The sequence below is a fragment of the Eubalaena glacialis genome, chromosome 19 (assembly GCF_028564815.1).
Source record: "Eubalaena glacialis isolate mEubGla1 chromosome 19, mEubGla1.1.hap2.+ XY, whole genome shotgun sequence".
Classification (NCBI taxonomy): Eukaryota; Metazoa; Chordata; class Mammalia; order Artiodactyla; family Balaenidae; genus Eubalaena; species Eubalaena glacialis.
Genome location: NC_083734.1, coordinates 25,989,415 through 26,003,830, shown reverse-complemented (window position 1 = coordinate 26,003,830; position 14,416 = coordinate 25,989,415). Strand labels below are relative to the sequence as shown.

The window sequence follows — 14,416 nt, the reverse complement described above, 5'->3', positions numbered from 1 at the left end:
TCTGGAAAGATAACTTATTAATTTTAACCTTTGAATTGTGGTAGCAAAAAATTAGCTCGAAATCAATGAAAATAGAAAACCCAAATGGGCTTTGTTCGAATTTATTTTTGTTCTTTTCCAAATATTTTTTAAACATATACTAAGTGCAGGCACTCTTTTTGTTTTTGTACTTGTTGTATTTTATCACACTGATATATTCCTGTGTTTCTAATTTATGATTTAAATTTTATTTTGCCTCAGGCTAAAAGAACCACACACCATGTCCAGAAGTCAAAAGTTTCTCATCTGGCTTTCTGATACGTAAGAATTTTAGTTTCTTGATATACAAATTATTGTTTTAACTCTATTAAATACGATGCTTATAATTTAGAGCAGGCTTTCTACATGTAATTTGTAACAGGGATGTGTTGAACATCTACTATACAAATGGATGATGTATGAATCATTTAGAACTAGCTTAATTGCTAGTCACAAAACCTTAAGAAGAGTTGAGAGATAATCTCATCAAACTCAAGAGAAAACTGAGCACCCACCTACCCGAAGTTAGATGATTTACAGTACTTGGCATTATGTAGCTGGTTAGTAGCAGAGCCGGGATATATACCCATCCCCTCTACTTAGTCACAATTTCCACGAGCCTGCAGTCAAAAATACAGTGAAAAGAAGTGTGTATAGCAATGCAATATATGTAAGAGTATATATTGACTAATGGCACATTTCTCAGGAAAATGGTGGGCATCTATATGGTGGGCATCTACTTTAGATAAAATGCCTTAAATTCTAAGACATGTTGAGTTTAATGTTAGGTAAAACCCACAAAGTTATTGTGCTATACTTTGCTTTAAAGTGGAACCTTGAATGCTTAAATAATAGTCATAAATCACAACCTTTTATTACTAGCTCCTCTTTCATAGAGTTGGAAAACTAGTTGTATCTTTTCTCTGTGCCACAGGGTTTCTTCTTTTTTGCTGTATTCCTGATTTAATTTCTAGTTTTTAAGGATGCATTTTTAATTGGTGTTAAATGCATATGATTTTTAGTTTCTGTTACTTAATCATTCTAATAGACATAAACAGAATAGAAATAATATGTATAGCTTTTCAGTACAGTAAGTTTCCATCTTGTTCAAGTGATTTGTATTCTAAAAGTTCACTTTTAAGTTAGTTATTTGGAACTGAAAAAAAAATGCTTTTTTTTTTCCTATATAAAGGATAGTGTAATTAATGGACATTAGGTTTCTTTTTTTTTTAATATAAATTTATTTATTTATTTTTGGCTGTGTTGGGTCTTTGTTGCTGCACGCGGGCTTTCTCTAGTTGTGGTGAGCGGGGGCTACTCTTAGTTGCGGTGGGTGGGCTTCTCATTGTGGTGGCTTCTCGTTGCGGAGCACGGGCTCTAGGCACGCAGGCTTCAGTAGTTGTGGCACGCAGGCTCAGTAGTTGTGGCGCACGGGCTTAGTTGCTCCGCGGCATGTGGGATCTTTCCAGACCAGGGCTCGAACCCGTGTCCCCTGCATTGGCAGGCAGATTCTTAACCACTGCACCACCAGGGAAGTCCTGGACATTAGGTTTCTAAGATAGCTCACAAAAGACTAATTCATTTTGTAAATGGACTGTGATGTTACAAAATTTGACCCAAGTTCACTGCCTTATTTTAACTTGGAAAGTTAGGGACACCGACGACTTCCCAGTTATTTCCCGCTCTCATTATGGTGCCAGCAGGGAAAGTGAGGAAGCCCCTTCTGCACTGAGCTGCTTCAATAAGAATACATCTCCTGGGGATCTAATGGCAGCAAGGAGTAGAAAGGAGATTCAGCAGCTATTATTGCTTGAGGCCGTTGGTTATATTGCCAAAACATTGGGATTAAGTTCAACTAGGAATTTTAAACTCTAAATTGACTAAATTAGGACTGAGGACTAATTTTAGTGCTTCTTTAGGGCTAAGGAGTACCTAAATCTGTTGTGCTTTTCTTTTCTAGTCTACTAATGAGAAAAGCTTTGTTCGACCACCTCACTGCCCGAGGCATCCAGGTAAGTTTTTGGAATGATGCATTTTAGAAACAGCATAGTTTAGCAGCTTAACACAAGTTTAAGGGGCAGGAACTTTTAACTGACTTAATACGGTCCTGACTCTGCTTCTGCTGCTTTACTGGTTCTCACATGAAGACCTTAAGCTCTGCCTTACAGTTAACAAGAAAGTATTGGCATTTCAGAGTTCACCTATGTATTGGTGAGAATAGCTGAAGCCGAGGGGTGGGACGGTCATATTTAATGAGCAAAGTGGAATTTGTTTAAAGGGCTCAATGATTTCTTAAAATCGCAGGTTATTAAAAGGTTATTTTTAAGTGTGCTGAGATTGTAGTGGATACATGCTACCGTGAAAACAATTTTCTATTTTAACATTTCTTCTCATATTTCTCATGTTTCTAATTTTCAGGTGTATGTTTGGGTATTAAATGAAGAGCAGGAATACAAAAGAGCTTTTGATTTGGGAGCAACTGGGGTGATGACAGACTATCCAACAAAACTTAAGGATTTTTTACATAATTTTTCAGAATAGAAAAGGAGGTACTCAGAAGCATTCAAAGAAAACATGAAAAGACCTAAGAAAAAAAATTGTTATTATTTCCCTAAGCCATTTCTGGAATGGTAAAAGGTTTAATCAGTTAAGTGTTTATTACCTCATTTTTAAGCCTGTCTGAGAATGTAGAAACTATATATTGTATATCTATTTTAAACAATATTGCATATTTTACATTTGTAAATAGTTTGTTTAGAAAGAAAACTGGTTATGAGATGTAAGTAGAAGATTATCGGTCAAGATTTCTGTATATGATGCAGTATTCTACTATTATAAGTAATTCTGAAATCAAAGACTGTTGGATAAATTTGACATTAGCCTTCACTGGAATAAGATCAACTAATTAGTAAGACAGAATTATTGAAGGCCATTACAGCTATCCAGTTATCTTCTTATTTCTAGGTACATCTTAGTTAAAGGGGAAAAATACAGTGAAAGGAGAGCTCGGAAATCAGTGATGTACTTATCTGACAAGTTGAACATTTTTAGCAGAAAGCAGACTCAAAGAAATAACTGAAAGTTTATTACATGATCAGAAATAAAATCTGTAGACTAAATTCGAATTTTTTGGTTGCTGTTGTCAATAGGGACATTCTATTTGGAATCTTTTTCAGGTATGTAACAATGCTACTGTGTCTTTTTTTTTTTTTTCGTAAACATTAAAATTGGACTTAATTGTAAATTAAGACAAGATGCAAATAGTCACATTTTTGTTTCCTCTAAAGAAATGTACATTTTCCGTTGTTGGCAATGACTAACTGTCTGGACCTACATCTAGATGTTAAATAACATCTTGAATCCTAATAATCATATGAAACTGATGAAAGTGCATATCACTGTGTCTAAAACTTATAGTATAAACCACCTCCTCCTGATCTTTAAGAATTTATTCTTCTGAATATTAGTGGAAACAGAATTTCCCAAAGCATTAGGCATCACTTTCTCAGATTTTCTGATGTGACTTCATGTAAATCTGTTTCTAATCTTTTTGACTTATTTTCGTTATCTCTCTGGGAGGTAAATATAATCTGGAACATTTGAAGTTTGCCAGCTAACAGCTACAAAGGATGATCATACTCTCCCACCTGTCCCTGGATGACATAAATGACATTTGTTTTTTTGTTTAAACTGAAATAAAATTTTCAAAAACAAAGTAAGGGTTCTTCATTGGTGGTGTTTTTGTTTTGCAGTCCTAATTCCAAATATGCTTTATAATTTTTTTTCAGAATTTAATGAGATGGTAAATTGATAGTGTAACTCAATACACCTGAGACTTCTCTCTAGTGTAAGGAAAATAAAACATAGAAACACTTCTATGGTAAAGAAATTGCCTCTTGGTATTTGAGTAAATAACTTGGGCAGGTAATCCATTAAATCCATCATTTTCACTTTCGCTTATAGTAATTTATGATTATAGTTGCTAGAGATCTTTTTGATCATCTTTGATATGATTCTTTTTGCAATTTCCCCTTTCCAAATTTTGCTTTGTTATGATTCAGTTATGATGCAGTTCATATTATAGGGCCAGCATATATTTTGTGTCAATCAGTAGAAGATAAAGTACCCAGCATGGTAAAGATGTTTAGAAAGTCATGTTTTAAAAGTTTGATGATTTTATAGTCAAGGTGACTTCAATTCATTTAATAAAAGTATAGTATCTATAACAAAAGAGTTATCAGATAACATCTGAATATTGCTTTTCTGATTGGGGCATCACGTTTTAAAAGAGGTTAGATACCCTTTCATTTTGAGAGAGATATTGCTAGGCATTGCATGGTAGGGAAGGCTAGAGAAGTGGTCAAAAGATGGGATTAGACCCTTTGCCTGGGATGAAGGTAGCACTATATTTGACAGACCCAAGGACTTCCCTGGTGGTCCAGTTGTTAAGACTCTGCACTCCTAAAATGCAGGGGGCACGGGTTCAGTCCCTGGGTGGGGAACTAAGATCCCCACAAGCCATGAGGCATGGCCTAAAAAAAAAAAAAAAAAAAAAAGATTTGATAGACCTATAGTCCAGCATGCCAGTAGAATCCTAAATATATGGCAGTGGACAGCAGTTGACAGGTAGGTATTTCAATAGGCAATTGGCATGAGGGAATTTTATTTTCTTACTATCATTTTTTTTTATTTTTTTTTGGCCATGTCGCATGGCATGCGGGATCTTCCACAGCCAGGGATTGAAACTGTGTCCCCTGAATTGGGAGCGTGGAGTCATAACCACTGGACCACCCAGGAAGTCCTGCCGGAATTTGGGAATTTTAACTTGAAGTAGTAAGAGTTTCTCTGTAGGACTAGGGTCCGAGGCATGTTACCAAGGCAAAACAGGACACAAGTTACAAGAACTAGGACCCAGATCTTGGAAAGAAGCTCATTTAATAGAACCGAAGAACAGAGTGATGACGCTGGACTAATTACAGTAGTAAGTTGACACTGAGTCCCAGAGCTGTTCAACCTCTCATTTCTGGCCAGGACTTGTTCTAGAAATTGGGGTGTGGCCCTGGCTACAGGTGGGCATCTAGTAGCGCAACTGTGGAGAAAGAATGGCTGCAGTGGGGTAGGAAAAGAGAACATAAAACATAAATCATCGTATGTTCTAGTACGGGAAATCATTGACACAAAATACAATGTGAACGATTCTGCTTAGAGTTGTGCAACATGGTGGGCCTGAAAAGGTTAAAAAAAAAATATCAAGGGACTTCCCTGGTGGCGCAGTGGTTAAGAATCCGCCTGCCAATGCAGGGGACACAGGTTCGAGCCCTGGTCCGGGAAAATCCCACATGCTGCAGAGCAACTAAGCTCGTGCACCACAACTACTGAGCCCGCACACCTAGAGCCCGTGCTCTGCGATAAGAGAAGCCACCACAATGAGAAGCCTGCGTACCGCAAACAAGAGTAGCCTCCACTCGCCGCAACCAGAGAAAGCCTGCGCGCAGCAACGAACACCCAACGCAGCCAAAATAAATAAATAAATTCAAAAAAAAAAAAAAATCAAGAGAGAATCTGCCATAGATTAAAAAAATTTCCTTTCCAATTAAGGAAAGCCATGAATGCCAGGTTGAAGAGTTTGTTCTGAATCAAAAGTCATGTGTCAATTAGGTGGCTAAACTTGAGACATTAAAAACAAGAACTGAAACTGCCAGACAATAATATAACATAATCATTTCAGTACCAAAGGGAAAATGTAAATAGCAGTCAGAGACCAGGCACCAAAACAAGATCAGGACCAAAGTGGTCAGATCAAAGGTCAAAGAGATCAGAATGCTGGAGCATACCAAAATAATTCATAAAGCCATTAGTGATGTTTAGCTTTTTCTGCCTTTTTTGTATAACACTGACAAACTATTGTTTGGAAAGTTGGATCATCCTATAAGCTGAAATAAAGATATAAGCCTAGACCAGAGAATAGTCCAGAAACCAGGTCAGAAGTCTATACAGATCCAATTAACATTACATTGCATAAAAATTAATTTGGCAATAGTCTACAAGATGGAAACTCTTGCAGCAATCCAGGAATGAAGTAATGAGTGTCCAGATGATAGCAGTGGCAATGTAAGTAGGGAAACAATGAATCTAAGCGTCTCTGTAAGGGAAGAATTAATAAGAGTTGGTGACTAGATGAGCTTAAAAGAAGAAGAGAAAGTTCACTACTAACTCCAAAGCTGCAGGAAAATGGGGAACTTGGAGAGGGGTCCGGTTTGGTGGTAAAAATAATGTATATGGGTACTCTTTGAAATGACAGAAAGGTGTTCGAGTTTAGGTATATTAGCCCTAGGATGAAAGGATAGGTCTGGAAGAATAGATTTAGGAGTTTTGTGTACTTTATACGTATTGCAAAGCTAACACTTTATTTTTTATTTTTTAGCATAAATTTCAGCTGTTTTATTTACTTTTTAATGTTTATGTTTTTAATTTATTTTTTTATTTTTATTTATTTATTTTATTATTGGTTGCGTTGGGTCTTCGTTGCTGCGTGTGGGCTTTCTCTAGTTGTGTTGAGCAGGGGCTACTCTTCGTTGTGGTGCGCGGGCTTCTCATTGTGGTGGCTTCTCCCGTTGCGGAGCACGGGCTCTAGAGCTCAGGCTCAGTAGTTGTGGCACACGGGCTTAGTTGCTCTGTGGCATGTGGGATCTTCCCGGACCAGGGATCAAACCCATGTCCCCTGCCTTGGCAGGCGGATTCTTAACCACTGAGCCACCAGGGAAGTCCCGAAGCTAGCACTTTAAAGGTGATATTAGTTCCTTCTCAGTATTCTACTTGCAATTTGAATAGGTTGCTATGCCACCAGATGCCTACGTTGTGAATAGCATGCTTCATACCACAGTGAGACTGAATGATAACATTTTCCCCCATTCATTTATGCCCTCTTCTTTCAAAAGTAGAGAAGTCTATAAAAAAAAAGACATAATTTTAACTCATTGCTTATGAAAATAATACAAATACATTGGTCTTGTTTGCCCACTAGTTTTAAATTTTAGTTCCTTGAAGCCCCAAGACGGGGCCTAGGCAGCTTCTGCTGGGTGAGTTGGGATGGTTATGCTAAGACGGGGCTGAGCAGGTATAGCTGGGTGTTACCCCTTCCCAGTTGACAAGAGCTGCTTCACTTTTTTCTGTTTCATATGTGAGTTCCACATAAAGTTTGACTTAAAAAAGGAGTTTTCTGCAAAAAAATTTTTTCTTTGCTTCTGTAATCTTTGATCTAAGATCTTTTCCCCCTTCAGCCTTGAGTAGAACCTCTCTTTCTTCCTTCCTTCCTAACTCACTCTAATCCTTTTTCATTCAGTCAGTTCCTCAAGGGTTTATGGTCCTTTCTGGTCAAAAACTTTTCAAGAACAATGAGTTGGGGATATGAACAGGTAATCCACAAATATAAAAAGTCAACAATCAAAAAATGTTTCACCTCACTAGTAATCAAAGACCTATAAATTAAAACAACGTTGAGTGAGATACCAATTTCTAACTCTTAGAAGGGCAAGAGTGAAAGCATTGGTGAGAAGCATGGGGAAACAGGCACTCATGAACTGTTGGTGGGAATATAAATTGGCAGAACACTTTGAGGATTAATTTGACAGTATCTTTAAATATATCCTTTCACTCCGAAGTTCCAGTGCTAGGAATAATATCCTAAGAAAATAGCAGGACAAGTACCCAAAGGTACATATGCATAGTGAAAAGTTAGAAACAATCTAAGTATGCAACATGAAGGAACTGGTTACATAAATTATGATAAATCCAAATAATGATATTATTAAAATATTAATGTTCTCTGTGTACTGATGTGAGATATTATTAAGTAAAAAGACTAAGCCATAAGACCATATATTCTGTAATCAAAAAATATTTATATATATTCATTTAAAAAGTGAATGATAGCTACCAAAGTGTTAGTTGTGGTTTTTATGATGATGGAATTATGAGTGACTTATTTTTACTTGTCTATGTTTTCTAATTTTTCTACAATTAATAGAGATCAATTATTTTTAAAAGAATTTAAAAATAAAAGCCTTTCTAGCTACCACAGATTTGTTAGATGTCCAGGGCCTTAGCAGGTGACTTTTTTCCAAATTCTTGAGAAGAGAAACCTTTAACTGCCAACTTGGAGTTGACCAAAGAATCCAGCTTTTCTGCTTAACCACTTCTTTCCAACAAATCAGGAAAGAGGGATTATGGCTTTGCTTTGGATATGATCCAGAAATTATCTGGACCTTTTAAAAAAGTTCATAATTCCAGGGACTTCCCTGGTGGTGCAGTGGTTAAGAATCCACCTGCCGATGCAGGGGACGTGGGTTTGAGCCCTGGTCCGGGAAGATCCCACCTGCCACGGAGCAACTAAGCCCGTGCGCCACAACTACTGAGCCTGCGCTCTAGAGCCCGCGAGCCACAACTACTGAGCTTGCATGCCACAACTACTGAAGCCCGCGTGCCTAGAGCCTGTGCTCCGCAACAAGAGAAGCCACTGCAACGAGAAGCCTGCACACTGCAACTGGAGTAGCCTCCGCTCGCCGCAACTAGAGAAAGCCTGCGTGCAGCAACAAAGACCCAATGCAGCCAAAAATAAATAAAATAAATAGATTTATTTTTAAAAATTCATAACTCCACAACTCAAAGACATTTACTTTTTATTAATTTTTTGCTCTATTTTCTTCTATCTTTTTACAGTGCATAGTTTTTGGGGTTTCTACATGGTAATGATTACACTGTTATATGTACTTTTACATTTTGGGTTTTTTTCCACTTAATATTACATGAACAGTTTCCCATGTTATAAATTCTTTTAAAAAGGTAGAATGCTATTTAATCGAGTAGATGTGCCATGATCTACTGAACCATTTCTCTGTCATTGGAAATTTGTTTCCAATTATTCATCATTATAAATAATGCTGTGATGGACATTCTTATGTATACCTCACCCCCTTATACCCAAACAGTCATGAAATCCTAGATAGCAAATCCATTTATTGATATTTCTTTTCAACCCCACTGCCACCATCCTAGTACAAGCTACCATCATCTATAGACTGGAACAATACAACTGCCTTCTTTTTTCTAAATTTAATGTAATTTATTTTGAATAGGTAATATACTCACTGGTTCATAGAGTGCAAAAGGGTATATGGTGAAATTTCTCTTTCCCATTCCTATCCTCCAATCACTGAATTCCCTCTCTGGAGGAAGTAGGAAATCAATATGATCACATATTTATGCAGTGGGTATTTATTGAGCACCTCCTGTAGGTCAGTCACTTATTAGACCTGGAGGTATAATGGTAAGCCAGATAGACATTGTATATAGACTCATGGATCTTACATTCACTTTGAGAATACAAACAAAAAAAGTGAACAAATGTTCATTTCAAGTTGAAGCAAATATTAGGGACATAAACAAGGGACTGAGATAAGGAAGAACAAAGTCAAGCTTATTCTAGGTAAAATGGTCAAGGTAGGCCTCTTTGAGGAGGTGGCATTTATACTGAGATCTAAAGCAAGAGGAATGAACCAATCAAAGAATAGGAGGAAGAGCGCTCTAAGCAGATGGAAGAGCTTATGCAAAGGTCCTGAGGCAGGAGAGAGCTTGGTGGGTACTATGAATAAAAAGAAGAGGCGGGACTTTCCTGGTGGTCCAGTGGTTAAGACTCGGCACTTCCAAAACAGGGGGCGCAGGTTAGATCCCTGGTTGGGGGACTAGGATCCCACAGGCCGCCGGGGGTGGCCAAAAAATAAAAATTAAAAGAAAGGAGGAGCGGGATGTGACATAGTGAAGAGCTTAGCTATTCATGGGAAGAAGGACACTTCCTCCATTGTAAATGAAAAAAATAAAGGTACAAATAAAAGCAGGGCTTTGTTCTTTGTTGGTGGGAAGATTAGAGTTTTCATCCAATGGTTTCTAATTTCTCGATGACAGGTGAGACAAGGTCTTTGCTAAAACTGGGAATGGAGAAAGGGGTGCAAAAGTTTTGAGGAAACAGGAGCCTTTCTGTCATAGTCACCTTGGGAAGTGGGAATGTGTTCCTGTTAGAGAAACATAGTGGGGTTCTTGGGATGTGCTGAGTGCTAATTTGAGGCTTGAGATTCTGCATTTAAAATGAAATCAATTCAGCTGTGATTTATCAAGAGTCAAACGTGTTGATAATTTGAATTAGGAGAGTAAAAAAACTCTTGAAAAAAGTGAGTGGGGGAAAAGAGTGAGCAGAGAGTTAAGCCTTAGAATACGCTCAAAGGAAACAGAGAAGGTGTGGCCTGAGAAGTAGGGAAGTAGAGTGTCCTCAACCGCATGAAAGAAGAGAGTTTAAGAAAGTGGTTATCAGCAGTGTCCCTAATAGGACATTGAGGTCAAGGAAAGCAAGGGCTGGAAAGGATGAATGCATCTCGTTTAAAAGGAGGCCTCCTTAACTGGGGTTTATTTATCCCTATAGTTGATGGAATTGATACCAGACTGCGAGGGGGAAGAGGACTGAATGGTACTAAATGAGGTTAGTAAAAATCAGCCACTTATTCAAAGAAACTGGAGAACCAAGACATTTGAAAAGGCAGCAGTATCAAGTGAGTTGTGTCCTAAATGGGGAGGCTTATAAATGTGTGAAAATGTGAAGGAGCTAGTGGAGAGAGACTGGAAATATTGGAGAGAGAAGAATGTGGGCAAAGATCCCTTTCAAGACTGAATAGGTTGTAATTTATCCAACAAATATTTATGAATGCCTGCCAAGCCAGGTGCTTGGGTTACAGATGTATGTAAACCATACAGAACAATTCTTGCCCTCCTTGGTATGTATGGCCTAGTCAGTAGGTAATCGAGAGCTGAGAGAAGAGGAGGAAGAGGTATCTTTCTTTCTTACACTCCAGGGTAGACTGGGAGTGTACAACACTGGCATGTTTTTGCACTTGGAAGAAAAAAGTAGAACTAAAGGTAGTGTATTAGTCTGCTTGGGCTGCCATAGCAAAATACCACAGATTGGGAGGCTTAAATGACAGAAATTAATTTTCTCAGTTCTGGAGGCTAGAAGTCCAAGATCAAGGTACCAGGAGGGGTGGTGTCTGGTGAGACCTTTCTTCCTGGCTTGCAGATGGCTCCTTCTTGCTATATCCCCACATGGCCTTTTCTCTATATGCACACAGAGAGGTCTCTGGTGTCTCTTTCTCCTATAAGGCATCAGTCCTATCAGATTAGGGCCCTAGTCCTATGATCTCATTTAATCTTAATTACTTCCTTAAAGGCCCTAATTCCAAATGCAGCCACACCGAGGTTTAGAGCTTCAACATAGGAACTTGGAGGGGGGACACAATTCAGTCCATAACAGGGGGGGATGGGGAGGTCAAAGTGGAAGAGCTGGAGATTGGTTACCTGTGGGAGGAGGTGGAGATAGGACGGGTAAATTGAGGAAATCTGAGACAGCTGGAGCAGGAAGCACTTGTAGCTGACCATGGAGGGGCTAAAATAGGAAATCTAGTGTGGCTTGGAATTGTCAGAGAGGAGCCGCTGTGTATTTCTTAGTTTCCTAGGATACCTACTTGGAGATTTACATAGACAGATGATACCAAACAAGCCCATAGGTTGTTAGAGAAGGAGAAAAAAAAAAAAAAAAAAAAAAACCCAAACGCCTTTTCAAACGTTTAAATTCAAATTAAGCTTCAAGTATCAGTGGGTTCAAAAGTTTTGGTATTGCTGAATAATGGTAATATGTTACATTTATATAGCTATTTCGATTTTATTCACTTTTACATACATTCTCATGTGTTTCTCACAAAAACCTGGTAGAGTAGTTGATATTATCACATCCCCGTTTTTCAGATGAAACTAAAATTGGGGGAGTTTATAAGGTCACCCGGCTAGAATTGGTGTGATTGGGTCTTCTTAACTTTTACACTCACTCTGATTTTTCTAACTTGTCTTCAATTCACTATTCAGTGCTGAGAGAAATATCAAAAACCAGGTAGAAGGGGAGGTCACAATGTGATCCTATAAAAAGTAAAATTTCCAAATAAAAGCTACAGAAGAGAAAATTCCCACATGTCAAATGTATGTACTGTTCTCTGACATGACAATTTTTTTTTAATTGGAGTATTGTTGATTTAAAATGTTGTGTTAGTTTCTGCTGTACAACAAAGTGAATCAGTTATACATATACATATATGTACTCTTTTTTAGATTCTTTTCCCATATAGGTCATTACAGAGTATTGAGAAGAGTTCCCTGTGCAGTAGATCCTTATTAGTTATCTGTTTTATATATAGTAGTGTTACTTAAACAATGTTGACAGCATCGTGGAGATGGGACTCAATGGTTGATATTCCATCACTGACCGAAACCATTAAACATGGAAAACTACCACCACTTTTCTGAGAAATTCAGAAATCTCAGATAAAAACAAAAACTAATATTAAACATTTGTGAATCTAACACCCAGAATTGACATTATATTTTATTTTATATGCTTTAGTTTTTTCTAACAGAAGAAATAAAACCTTACAGGTAAAATGCTATCTGATCCCTAACCCCAGTCAGAATCTCCTTCCGGTTTGGCCAGTGGGGAGCCCTAGTATGAGTTGAGACAGAGAGAAGAGAGAGAGAATGGTATTGCTTTTCTCAGGTTCCTTTCTATAAACTCAGTTTGGGCTGACTGAGTCCTTTAACTGAAGGGCAAGCTTATTTCAAGGTGGCTCTGTCTCCAGGACACTCTCCTTCCAGGTTCCAGTAACAGCTCCCAAACTTTCTCCATTCTATGGGTGGTAAGAGCACTATTACTAGTCCTTGGACATTTTATTATCCTTGTGATTTTCTCATACCGTTGTAGATTATGTGTTATTAAATAATACTCAAACTAGTCTAATTTGAGTATGCATCTGCTTCCTATTTATTCCCTGACCGATTCACTGGGGAAGCTAGCCAAAATGTAGATTTTCAAGCCTTTGCCCCCTTTCTTTTCATTAATTCACTTAGTTATTCATTCATTCAACAACTCTTTAAGTGCCCCATGTGCCTGGCACCAGGTAAGATGTTATGGGAACAAAGGTAACAAGACACAGTTCCTGCCTTTGAGAGAAGACACACAACAAGGAAGCAACTTAATCATGGCTAATAATGATGTGATAGAGGATTAAGGGAGCAGGTGGTAACTTTAGATTCAGTGACCAGGGAAGGCCTCTCTGTGGAGGTGGCATTTCAGCCTGAAACATGAGATAAAACCTGAGAGAAGGGCATTTGAGGCAGAAGAAACCACAAGTGCAAAAGGTGGGAGAGTGCTTGGTGTTTTCAAAGAGTAGAAAGGAAACCAGTGTGCTTGGAGCAAAGTAAACTGGAGATGCCGCATAAGGCTGGAGAGCTAGGCAGGAATCAGATGGTGTAGGGCTTTCTGGGCAGGCCATGGTAAAGAATTTGCATTTTGTTCCAAGGGCAATGAGGAACCATTAAGTATTTTAAGCAGAGGAGGGATGTATATGTTTAAAGATTATTCTTGCTGCTGAGTAGGAATAGATTGGAAAAGGACAAGATGGCAGTAGAACCACAAATAACAAATGATGATGAGGTTGTGGAGAAAAGGGAAGCCTTGTATTACATGGTTGGTGAGAATGTAAATCGGTGCAGCCACTGTGGAAATTAGTATGGAGGTTCCTCAGAAAACTAAAAATAGAGTCTGATTGGGACTTCCCTGGGGGTGTAGTGGATAAGACTCTGTGCTCCCAATGCAGGGGGCCTGGGTTCAATCCCTGGTCAGGGAACTAGATCCCACATGCATGTCGCAACTAAGAGTTCACATGCCACAACTAAGGAGCCCATGAGCCACAACTAAGGAGCCCGCCTGCCGCAACTAAGGTGTCAGTGCAACCAAATAAATAAATAAATAAATATTGAATAAATAAATAAATAAAAATAGAGTATGATCCAGCAATTCCACTCCTTGGTATATATCCAAACAAAAACACTAATTTGGTAAGATACATGCATCCCAATGTTCACAGCAGCACTATTTACAATAGCCAAGATATAGAAGCAACCTAAGTGTCCATCAACAGATGAATGGGTAAAGAAGATGTGGTATATATATATACACAATGGAATACTTCTCAGCCATAAAAAAAGAAGGAAATTTTGCCATTTACAACAACATGGATGGACTTGGAGGGCATTATGTTTAGTGAAATAAGTCAGAGAAAGATACTGAATGTTATCATTTTTATGTGGAATCTAAAAACTAAACTAGTGAATATACCAAAAAAGAAAAAAAAAGATGGAAATAGAGATACGGCAGTGAGAGTGAAGATGGAGAGAACTGGCTGGATTTGAGATGTATTTTGGAGGTAGAACCAGTGGACTTGGTGGAGCAAGAAAGGGGAAAAACTCTAGG

At 38.2% G+C, this 14,416-nt stretch overlaps 1 protein-coding gene across 1 annotated transcript in view; it reads left to right on the top strand.

Annotated features, from left to right (window-relative positions):
• GDPD1 (glycerophosphodiester phosphodiesterase domain containing 1) overlaps positions 1–2,693 on the top strand; it is a 38,648-nt gene extending 35,955 nt beyond the window's left edge. Inside the window, exons 8-10 of the mRNA XM_061175989.1 lie at positions 241–300; positions 1,979–2,030; positions 2,437–2,693. Of these exons, the coding sequence (XP_061031972.1) occupies positions 241–300; positions 1,979–2,030; positions 2,437–2,559 (235 nt within the window). The 3' untranslated portion in view covers positions 2,560–2,693. The remainder of the gene's footprint in view (positions 1–240; positions 301–1,978; positions 2,031–2,436) is intronic.
• The last annotated feature ends 11,723 nt before the right edge of the window (positions 2,694–14,416 follow it).